Here is an 11445-nt window from a genome sequence, read left to right as displayed (position 1 = left end):
GTTTAAAAGTGACCGGAGGTAAGGTAGACTCCTGTTCAAATTGACTCGAGGCAAGGTGTGAGTGAATATCAGTAGCCCTTCAGTACGCTCATGCGTTAGATCATTCGATCAACGCTGATGCTACACAACAGACGTTCAAAATCTTAAAAAATTAGATGCTCCGACAAATATTGCAATATTTAAGTATCACAAATGTTGCAATAGTTAAGTATCGATGTTGCAACTATTGTTTATGCATGTTTTATAGTAAATATTGCATAAAACATAGTGTTCATGTTGCGGCGAGAATTTTCTATCCTAAAGTTGAACGACGTGATCATTTTAACATATTATTTTTCATGTTACGAACAGTGACTATTGGTGTTGTACTAGTAGGAGCGCTGATGGAAAATTTTCCATCGCACGTATTTGCATCCAGCATCAACAAAAACAATGAAGACGCATGCGATGCAAATCTCTGATCATCATACCAATATATTGCATAAATAAACAAGAGAGAGAGAGACATTGATCCGCACGAACTGAATCATAAGACGAGATAAATTAGACTACAGATCCCGGTGTCCCTAGATTTCACGCCACGACGCGGACCCTTCCGTTGGTGGAAGGGGAGCCTTCTCGCCCGTCTTCCTAGTCTCCGATCTGAGCGGCATTCGCCGCCGCCCCGCCCTCCTGCATCCGCAGCACGCTCCCGCCTCCCTCGCCCACCACGCTCTCCATCCGCGGGCGCAGCTCCTCGTCCTGTACCCTCGTGGTGGGAGAGGCTCTCATCCGGAACGGCGGCGGCCAGACCAGGCGCCCCAGCGACGGGTTGGTTCCCCGGACCGCTGCCCAGTAGCGCGCCGTGCTCTCGGCGGTGGGACCACCCAAGCGCTCGGTGGCGAGCCGCTGCAGCGCCGCGCTGATCCGTTGCGTCGTCAGCCGGATCTCCTCCTCCATCTCTGCATCCATGCCCGCCTCCTCCTCCTCTGCATCCATGCCCGCCTCCTCCTTGACGCGCGGCGGGGAATCGAGCCTCGCCGCCATGCCCTCTCTTCTCTCTCTCGGAGGCTCTTCCCCTTTTCCTTTTATTTATACTGTAGCAATCGGCCTCCGGGTCGGTTGCGCATACGCGATCCAACTCGGTCGGAGTTAATTGGGCCTCTGTAACGAACGAGTGGGCTGAGATAATTGGGCCGCTTCTCGGCCCACCCGACGCGCACTTGGTTAGCTCCAGTCTACAAGCCGTTCATTTGGGATTCAACGGCCAGGATGACCCCGACTGCGGACGGAAAATGACCGTTCACCCCCGGCCGGGAAGCGAAGCCCCCGGCGCCACCAAGCCACGGCCGCCGCGCATTTTCCCCTCCGGCACGCCGCCCCCGCCCCCGCCCCCGGCGAGATGCCTGGGAGCTGGCTAAGGATGCGAGTTCACCTCGCCGCACGGAAGGATACTCCTCATTGGCGTGCCAACGCGGCTCCTCTTTGATTGGCCCTGCCCTCGCCCTGCCGCGCGGCGATGGCGATGGCTTTCTGGCGGTTGAGGCCGGGCCTGGCGGCGGCGGCGCGCGCACCCTCTGACGCCACCGTCACGCGCTGCCGACGGTCAATTGGCGTCCTTTCCTCGTTCAGAGGGCGGCCGTCCGAGGGCGCTTGCGGTTGGGCGTGCTGGGGGCGAGGAGAGCATGAGAGCGCGGCGCCGGCGCGCACCCGCGCCAACGGCCGGCACCGCCGCACGACCGGCCACCGGCGGTTTTGCTGACGCACGGAAGAAGCTTCTACCATTTCCAACGCTACCTGTTTCGGGCCGATTCTTCAGCGCGATTCTCCACCCCGTCATGGTTGAAGTCTGAGCTGAGCTGCCGAGTTCACACAGAGGAGCTCTTAAGTCTGAAGCGCGCACGCCGATTCCACACTGAAAAAGCAAGGCAAGTGAACCAACAGGCTACTCCATATCTGCTTATGGCAATCGGCACAAGGGATTGTGACATATCATTGCATCTCCAGTGAGTTTCCAAATAACGAATCAACCATGTTGCTATGTACTTCAACACAAATACTTGCACATAATCTTCAGCCGGAAAGAATTGTTGCTCTAGTAGATGTACAGTAAGTTTCTTGGCAATATACAAAAGAACATGACTGTGTTTTTCACTCGTCATCAAGGCCCGGTATGTACAATAAGTTGACGTCGAATACGACGGGGCTGCTAGGAGGTACTCTTGGTCTTCCTGGAGCTGAAGTAAGACCCTTGGGAAACGCTAGCTGTTGACAATCAAGAAAACAAAACCATCACTGCTCTGTTCAGGTAGCTTAACTATGAATTTTCGCCATATTGTTGCATTGCCCGTCTCGGTTTCCGAATGTCATAAGGTTATGTTGGTAGTACTTACTGGCCCAGGTATATACAAACGGCGCAGTCCTCCAACCTTCATTGACAAAATCCCTTCATCAAGCCCCTGTATCACCTATTGTTGCCAAACAGATGGAATCAGCAAACAAAAAACAGATTCTACATGGAAGTTGAAAAATGTCATTTCAATTTTCTGTTTATTTGGCAAAGTAGCTTAGTCTATTGATGCATTGAAATGAAGATAAGGCTTCTGAACACCATGATCTTGTATTCAGAACATGGACTTCAATTCAATTTATCTTTGCATCACTAACTCCAGTTTGTGATATGTTTCAGAGCATGGACACCAACCAAACATGATGAAATACCTGTCCTGATCCAACACGGAATATGTAGGGCTGACCTTTCTCCAGTGAACTGCACAAAGCAGGAAAGCACAATAGGAATTAGAATGGCTTCTACATTCGAAGTTTGCAGGTCCTGATTTGTGAACAGGAGATCAGGTATAATCCAGCCAGATAAAAACCAGCTCTCTGGCTGAATGTCACACATCAAATGCCCAATCTCACCTGTCGAATATCTGCCCATTTGGTACCATGGCAACATAATTTGCAGCAACCTACATGGCAAGAAGTGAAATCGTCTGTGACTACATGGCTAGTAAAAACAGCAACAAACATGTGAGGACATCGTGATCGCTTGAGCAACCTGGAAACCAATGGGTGGACTTGGCCCTTCACCCACTTTGATGTCCTTGTACTGCAGGCCGGATTCTGTGGTAACCATAGGCACCTGGATGACATTAGGCAATTCAAATTTAGCATTCTTTCCGTATTTTCTTTCAAACAGATATGTCTAGTTGCCATATTGATAGTGTGATCGTGTCATAAATCTTCTGTTATGCCTTGTTCATGGAAGGTATCCCTGAATATTTTGGAGCCCCAAACTTTGCAAAATGTAAGGAATGGATACCATTGCTACATAATCACTTCACTCGATTCACTGTACCCTCATGTTGTTCAATCCTTCTACCAATTCATCAACTGAAAAAATTCAGTAGTATTATCCAAGAACGACAGACACAGAAACTGAACCTACATTTTCGAGCTCGCTTTCGCAGGCGGCGTCGCAGAGCTTGGGCTTCTCCTCCGGTGGCAACCCGGCGGCGACGGCATCGAACGCGGCCAGCCCCAAGGCAGACGCTCCCAGGGCCACCCCTAGCATCCCCCTCCTGGTACTGCTGCCACCACTGGTCGTCAAATCGTCAGCTGCCCCGCATTTCGCCGCGCTTCCGCCGGCGGCGGCCTTGCAGCAGCACGGCGCCCTGCTCCTGGACGCGCCGCCGCCGTGAAGCCACGCCCTCGACGCCGAGGCTTGTCTCGGCCCTGCGGACAAGCGACACGTTGAGCTGAGACGGCGAGGAAAAGGGAAGCTGTACGTGCGGGGGGAACAAGGGTGGCGACGGAAGGACCTGAGGGGAGGAGGAGCGGCGAAGCGGAGGCCGAGGAGGACGTTGCTGCGGCCGCCATGGACGGGAAGAGAGGAGCGAGCAGAGGTCAGAGGACGGCGGGGACGAGGTGGAGAGGGGAAGACCGGAAGAGCCAAGAGTGTTCTCGGTATGGATAGAGAGTTGGCGGTCTCCACCAATCGCTGGCCACCAGAACCTGAGTTGGTCCACGTCAGCGCCCGTGTGATGCATGGCCCACTTGAGGAAAGTTCATTTTTTTTAAAAAAAAACATGAACTTGGAAAAATACATGTGCGAGCACACAAAATTAGGCGCAAGATTGCAACAGCAACGACAGAGGGAGAGGAAAATTCCTCGGTTGCAACCACAAGCAAGCAGTGAGGTCATGGATGAAGCTGCTGAAACAGCAATGCTCACTGCTCACTACCAAGAGGCAGGCAGAGTCTCATGCATGAAACAAGTCACAGAATGTAAAAAGGCAGAGTAATTCTAGCAAACCCAAAGCACAAACTGGTATCCCGTTACAAGGAGCAGGTATTCTGGTTTCAATCTTCCCTCCAGCCCCACATAAAATGGTCAGCAAAGGGGTAACTAAATGGGATCCCGTTACAAGGAGCAGGTCATGTTACATTGTTGTTACCGGCTCAACGCTGGATCAAAGCATGCTTAGGGCAATTAGTGGATCCAGGTTACCAATAAAATGGGCATGATCCAAAAGTGCATGGCGGCGATGTAGATCCGTCGACGGCCCAAATTTTCTCGCAGGTCTACTTAAAGCTCAAACCTGTAAGAAAACAAAAATGTGCAACCATTTTAGATTAAAATGTTATCTGCGAAGATGATAAACTGACTAGCGACTAGTAGCATGATCAGTCGGCAATATAATAGTTCCACAAAGCAGTAGTTGCTCATTTATGAAGTGTGTACCTCTGAAGAAAGCTCAAGAGTTAGCTTCTCTAGAACTGGTGAGTTCTCAAGAATACAAACTAGAGCACGGAAGTCATCAGGCGCACACCAGTAGTCATCGAGCAACAAGGTCTTTAGCTTACTGAACATCGGGCACCACCTCAAATCCCTCTTCAAAATAAACTGGACAGAGCACAAGAGAAAAAACGATGAAATGAGCATGATTAGAGTTTAATTGAGCAAATAATGGAACGGCATAATATAATTGAGGTAGAGATGAAATTGTAGGCATACCGTTTGGGGTTCGCAACTCAATGCCAAATGCTTAGCTTCGGATAAACCTTTTAGTAGCACACAACGCTTACCGCGAGTGCCATCACTGATACTATAAGAATTGTCACAGAACTCACAATTACATGTGCGCAGGTCACAAGAGTCCCAAAATGCCTCCACTGCAACAAATGCTTTCACTAATGATGGCATGCTCTCAAGCAAGGGGATCTTACCCCAATTCCTATCTAGAAGTAGTGAAACCAGATTTGGGGCACAAATACGAAAGCGAGAATCATATTAGTCGAAACAACAACAGTTCTTAAACTCTAGGTGCTCCAATGACGGACAGTTTGAGAAGTTAAGGAACCTGCGGCCAACCACTACGTTATCAAGCTCTAGCCTCGTCAGGTGCCAGGAGCTGACAGGCCTGTTGTCCAGAACAAGGCTGTACGCATTGAGCCTGAGGACCTGAACTTGGCATCTGACAGCATGCCGGAACCAGGTATTCATAAGGCCAAGCAAACGACCATCGCTGTATAAGCTACCTGACGCACTCGAACCCAAAGAAGTGAACGTGAGCTCGCACGTGTGGAGAGGCGAGCTTTGATGGTGTCGCAGAAGAGTAGAAGACTGTCCAGAAAGTCGCAGAGCTTTACCACGGACCCCAAGAACTTGCCCTCGTCGGCGACGACGCGCAGGCTCATGGCCGACTTCCAGAGGTTGCGCCAGCGGCGGGCGAGCACGCACGTCCGCACGGACTCCTGCGCCTCCAGGAAGCCGAGAATGTGCTGCAGAACTTCGTCCGGGAGGGCGTCGATGCCGCCACCACCAGCCGCCGAAGGCGCCCCTCTTCGGGACAAACAACAGTCAGGGCCGTCAGATGACCGCCACAATGAAGTGCGATCGATCCACCGGTTTACTGAGCATATTGGCAAAAATGGTAGGCGAGTCGGCAAGGGATTGAAGAGATTAGGGACGAACCGGGGGTTTGCACGGCGCCGGCGCCGGCGCCGGCGAGCAGTGATAGGAGTGCAGCGACCTGCCAGCACCCCTGAGGACGAGACAGCCGGCGAGCGGCGCGAAGGAAGAGACGGACGGCGAGCGGAGAAGGGTCGGACGTGGGCATCGGGCGGACCGATGGACGGCGCGAGCTGCTCCCCGCCGCCGCCGCTCCGTCGGGCGTGTGCTTTGTGCGCCGCTCCATACTGGCGAGAAAGGCGCCACGTTCGGCCAGCAGCCCAGCAGCACTTCTTGTGATAGTGCTTGCGTGGGCCATGGGCTCATCAACTTTTGGGCCTTTACTGCACTTGTCCTTCTCAAAAGAAAAGAAAAGAATCCCCTGAAAAAGAAAAAAAAAGAAAAAGAAAAGAAGCCACCACCGGGCGATCACACTGTGCTCTCTCCTCACACACAGAGGAAAGCGACTAATGCATTTTAGTTTGTTTGTAATAAACGTCATCTGGGAATGCAGCTTTGAACCATCGTTATGCAAGTTCATACTGGTGCCTCTCTTGCCCAAATAATTCCGATGCAGTTACGAGGATGTATCAGACAAAAAAATTTATTTTATTTCTCAAACAAGCAGTGTGATGGTTAGAGCTTGGCCTACTAGGGGGAACTAACTTTTGACGAAACCAGTGCTACCCTATTTTCAAGTTTCTTGTGCTCATTTTTTGGTGACACAACAATGCAACTGAAAACAGAAGAGATCGCTTGTATGGTCATTTAATTTGAAATGTAAAAAGTACTCTCTCTATATAAAAAAATGAAGTATTTCAATTTTGTCCTAAGTTAAACCATCTCCAATTTGAAATGATTACCAAAACTAGAATGATACGTCGCCTTTCTCTGGATGGTAAAAATGCTCAGGGATAGAAACAACCTAGATATTTCTTTCTCCCGCATGGGTAATGCATGTCAAGTGATGACACAACCGTATCTTAAGTTATCCAAGTGTTAGGCATTGAAAAACTAGAACACTCTTTGATTATTCTCTTCTCTCGTGCATGCGTGTAGGAAAAACTTAATTTTGATAATGTCCAAGTGATGACACATCAGTATATGGAATGAACACCACACATATTTTTCAAAGAAAGCCCACCTACTTGACTTCCATCCACATATAACAAACCTGCTAGCTAGTCAATGCTTTGTTCTCCAAGTTTCAAACTTCCAATCCTCGTGCCGTGAGCGTGGAACTTACTCCGATACCACGTAATAAAACCGACGAAGAAAGGTGCTCCTCTTCAAGTGGAGACCTCTTGAGATCAAAGCTATGGAATCAAAGCAATTTAACCTAAAAATTAAGCTAATATAAATGCTAATTCTTCCTACGACACCTACCTAGTTGTCATTCTAATATAGCCAACACGCCAAACAAAGTCATAAACCAATAACCAAACACGACCGTCGTTTTCAATTTTCATGCACCCCGGTGCTATATAAAGGGCACCAAAGTAACTGTTAGGGAACACGCCTCTCAAATTCCTGCGCTTAGCCGTGTGAGTGGTCTGTTCCTACGATGAGCTGGTCGACGCGACGGCGATTGCTTCTTCTCGCGTCCCTTGTCGTCCTCCTTGTCGGCGGCGCGCGCTCTGCCGGTGGCGCGAGGGCGGCGCCCGAGGCGCGGCTCGACGGCGGCGAGGTGGTCCAACGACGGGGCTCGGGGTGCCACGCGACGGCGGTGGTGGAGAGGATCATCATCACCAAGGAGGCGGCGGAGATGCTGATGGCCCGGCTGCCGGCCGGACCAAGCCCCAGGGGACCCGGCCACTAGATGATCCATGGAGATTGGAGTATATTTTTTTTTTCTAACTATAGTTTCCGTCGCTGCTTTCAATTATTGTTTCTCTTATCAAAGGAGACACTGATTCTTTGAACATGCGTGTATTGTACAGCGCAAAGTTTTCTATTTTTTTTTCTTTTGGAACATCCTCGGATCCTGTATTCGGCTATTGCAACGAGCTACTCCCTTCGTCCCAAATTATTATTCGTTTTGGATTTTTTAGATACATATCTTTTGCCATGCATCTAGATATATATTATGTCTAGATACGTAGCAAAAGCTGTATACCTCGAAAAGTTATGCATCAACATTTCAGCACACAGCAGATAGGCGACTTGACCCATCTGTGTGCGGTAGTAAAGTAAACCACCCCATCTCCTGCCGCATCAAGCTGATGAGTGATGACTGACGGATGATTACTGACGAACCAACTGTTTGATGTGGTGATGTGCGGTAGTTTCTCTTGAATCCGTGTCTCCATGCAGCATGGTGTTTTGCTTGAGCTTTTCTTTCTGAATTCTGAGATTTAACGTGACTGCAGTTGAACGGCTCTGTCTGCGTGCAACTTCATTTCAGCTGAAGATAGTCTCTGTTTCATCGCTCGATCGTTGCTCGAGCTTAAGCTGACCCCATTTTAGAAAGGCATTAAGAACAAGTGGGCAGTCGTTGACTGAAAAACACGGTGACATTGTCAATGCAATTCTAGTGTTGCGAAATGCTCCATCCGATTCAGAATGCACGTCAGTTTGGGATTCTCAGCGCTCAAGCTCTTTTAATCATCAACCTATAAAAAGAGTTACGCATATTGACGATGTATGGTACATGTTACCAGATTTTCCTTCCTCTCATAATACATAATCATTTCTCCTAGCAATGCCATATTTTCATAGAATTTGTCTGTCAAAGTCTCGACTTTGTAGATTATGCCCATGCTTAAAGCGAAGTATGAAAAAGAAAAGCTCAGACTAGATGAAAAAGAATTACTCCCTCTGTTCTTAAATATATGACGTCGTTGACTGTTTTCATTTGTTTAACCATTCATCTTTTCTACAAATATTTTTGCTAATAGATAAACCTACAAATTAAATTTAAAGTACATTTGACAATAGACATAATGATACACATTTTACTTTAGTTAAGTAACTCGTTCAATGATATGGTGGTCAAAGTTGAAGGAAAAAATTAACAACGTTATATATTTAAGAATGGAGGTAGTACAATTCATAATAAGCACTAGGATTTCAGCTACAACTGATGAAATGTGTGCTAAAAAGAGTACTTTGCACGTGTGTGCGCGCCATAAACCCATAGTTGCTGATCTACTGGGTACGTGATGATTGCTTGTTTTCACACCACCAATTGTGTTTCGAACCCAATTTCAACTATGTTTCGAATATGATTTTATGAAAAGTTTAAAGAAAACTGTCAGGAAAAAATGGGCCCAATTTCAATTATGTTTCGAATTTGATTTGTGTCAAGAGTTTGAAGAAAGCTGTCAGAAAAAAAATGGGAATAAAAAAAATGCCCCCACGCAGGATCGAACTACGGACCTTCAGTTTACAAGACTGACGCTCTACCACTGAGCTATAGGGGCACTTGGCGTTGAAATTATAGAATAATATTTACACCTGTGCTCCGAAGCTGATGAAAATCAATGCTCCTACTACCGGCTACCGAGTATTCCTTAGATGCTATGAGGAAGGGGATTGGTATATGGATTTTTGAAGACGTCTGAATGTAATTGAGGGGAAAGATAGGAGCGATTGCTGCAGATGATCCAGCAGGTTCAGTTGCATTCAGATAGTTCTGTTGATCGACACATCCTAAGATTTCACTGCTAAATCTCTTTACAGGTTTATCGCACAGGGGGGGGGGGGGGGGGGGTATCAGTGATGAAAATAGCTTTTGGAAAACAAAACTTCCTTTGAAAAATTAAGATTTTCCTCTGGCATGTCTCAAACAATAAGCTACAAACTGCTACTGCACTCAAATGGAGAAAATGCAAAGGTAGTTCACTCTGCTGCCTTTTGTGGTGCCCCCTGAAGATGTTGATAATATTATTTTCAGATGTTCTATTGCCAAATTCACTTGGTGTTATTTCAGGGATGCTTTTGGCTGTCAGACACTCAGACTTTGAGGGGATTGCATGGGCAAAATTAAACTGCAAGTATCTGTCTATTTGCAGGGAATGCATGGGCAAATGGGCACTGTGGACTACTCGCAACATGATGGGAATTGAGAAGGTCCATCCTAACAATTCGATGGAAGTTATCCACTCTGCCATCACTTTTGTGCAGAAATGGCCGTTGGATTAGGCGCTTGGGAAATGATAAAACTATAACAAAGGAGTGGCATTAGGCGCTTAAGCCAGAGCTCTCTACACTTTCGGCACTACTCTTTTTAGCATAGTATTTTCTCCATTCTAAGATATGAAATATTGCAATTGCAAACTAAGACTCAAAGACTCAATGACAGTCCTGCTCAATGAAAGAAAATATTCGTTACTTTGCAATGTAAAAGGTAGCAATCATGCCATCATGGAGCAATTTAAAAAAGAAATGGCATACCTGCTGGCTGCTGCAGTGGCGGAGGCGCGGAGCAATTTCAGGCTTTCAGCAGGGGGGCGGCGTGGGGGCGTGGGGGTGTGGGCGCGCCGCGCGCAGCGCGCGGCCGGCGGGGCGGCGGGGTGAGCCGGCGAGCCGCCAAGGGGCTGAGGCGGTCAGGCGGGCACCTGGGCGCCAGGTGGCAGGAAACTTTTCCCGAACCTGATGGAGGAAGGTGGCAGCACGCCACGGCCTCCCGCCTGCAGCAGGCGCAGGAGGAAGCCGAGGTCCCGGTCTCCGTGATATGTGATCCAAATGATGGAGCGGTCACCGAATGGCAGGTGCTGCAGGAGTCCGGCGAAAACCCATTCAGGTAAAACTCCACGGTCTCTGTATTCATCCAGGCGGTGGCCTTGCTCACGCAGGAAATTGATCGAGAGGGGGTTGGAGCTGCCTGAGTTCACATCCAACTGGAAGTTGATCTCCAGTGCCATCACCGTCGGCGACTTGCCCCCGCCTGATGGATCTGCCTCCACAAAGGCAAGCACGAGCCGAAGCGGTGGTCGGCGGCGCCCATGTGGCGCTGGACGCTAGCTTCGTCGGCATACGCGGCGAAGCTGGTGTTGGCGATCGCGGGAAGGGGCCTTCCGTCCGCGCTCAAGGGGTGGGCGCTTCCGGTGTTGGAGCAGCCGCGCACGCCAAGGGAGTGGGCGTCCGCGGCGCCGCCAACCGCTCCGATGGGGCGGGCGTCCGTGGCGCCACCGACCGCTCTGATTGGGCAGAACTCCGCGGCGAGGAGGGCGTAGGGGTGGCCCTGCGCGGGCTGGAGGTGGACTAGTGGTCCGGCGCGCAGCCGGGAGGGGGGGGGGTACGGGCGGCTGCCGCCGGCGCGCGAGGCGTCCATGGCGGCGCCCGTTGAGAGGTCGAGGTGGTGGTGGGGTTTTCGTCTCTGTCTTGCAAGAAAATGCGGAGGAGGAAGAGAGGGGAATAGCGGCTGCTCTGCTACTATTCCCCGTCGGCGATGCGAGGGAGGGAGGGGCAAGCAGCGCGGGGCGGCGTAACAAACTTCCGCCAGCTGTCAGATGGCTGTTGGCTGGCGGGGCGACGCGCCGGTGAGGGAGGGAGGGAGGGGGAAGCAG

At 49.8% G+C, this 11445-nt stretch overlaps 1 protein-coding gene and 2 non-coding genes across 3 annotated transcripts; all 3 read right to left on the bottom strand.

Moving 5' to 3' along the window:
* Nucleotides 1-1990: 1990 nt before the first annotated feature.
* LOC117862075 (peptidyl-prolyl cis-trans isomerase FKBP16-3, chloroplastic) lies at nt 1991-3963 on the bottom strand. Its single transcript, XM_034745588.1, has 7 exons — nt 3804-3963; nt 3431-3717; nt 3041-3124; nt 2902-2951; nt 2701-2749; nt 2373-2447; nt 1991-2244 (listed from the first exon to the last, which is right to left on the bottom strand). Exons 1-7 carry the CDS (start codon nt 3859-3861, stop codon nt 2131-2133), a joined length of 717 nt encoding a protein of 238 aa, XP_034601479.1. The 5' UTR covers nt 3862-3963; the 3' UTR covers nt 1991-2130.
* A 268-nt stretch (nt 3964-4231) lies between these two features.
* Nucleotides 4232-10800, bottom strand: LOC117861974 (putative F-box/LRR-repeat protein At4g13960). The gene is made up of 4 exons (XR_011898618.1): nt 10495-10800; nt 5000-6240; nt 4727-4888; nt 4232-4583 (listed from the first exon to the last, which is right to left on the bottom strand). It is a non-coding gene; the product is annotated as a putative F-box/LRR-repeat protein At4g13960 (transcript).
* TRNAT-UGU (transfer RNA threonine (anticodon UGU)) lies at nt 9286-9357 on the bottom strand. Its single transcript has one exon. It is a non-coding gene; the product is annotated as a tRNA-Thr (tRNA).
* Nucleotides 10801-11445: the final 645 nt, after the last annotated feature.

Source organism: Setaria viridis, chromosome 6 (genome assembly GCF_005286985.2).
Source record: "Setaria viridis chromosome 6, Setaria_viridis_v4.0, whole genome shotgun sequence".
Lineage (NCBI taxonomy): Eukaryota > Viridiplantae > Streptophyta > Magnoliopsida > Poales > Poaceae > Setaria > Setaria viridis.
This window is presented reverse-complemented; position numbering and strand designations above follow the sequence as displayed.

What these genes read in the sequence shown, in the direction of transcription:
- LOC117862075 (XM_034745588.1), bottom strand. Translation starts at nt 3,861, where the DNA reads ATGGCGGCCGCAGCAACGTCCTCCTCGGCCTCCGCTTCGCCGCTCCTC. An exon ending in GCGAAAGCGAGCTCGAAAAT is followed by an intron (nt 3,125 to 3,430) that starts GTAGGTTCAGTT and finishes AATGTCATCCAG; the next exon opens with GTGCCTATGGTTACCACAGA. An exon ending in GTTTGTATATACCTGGGCCA is followed by an intron (nt 2,245 to 2,372) that starts GTAAGTACTACC and finishes GATTGTCAACAG; the next exon opens with CTAGCGTTTCCCAAGGGTCT.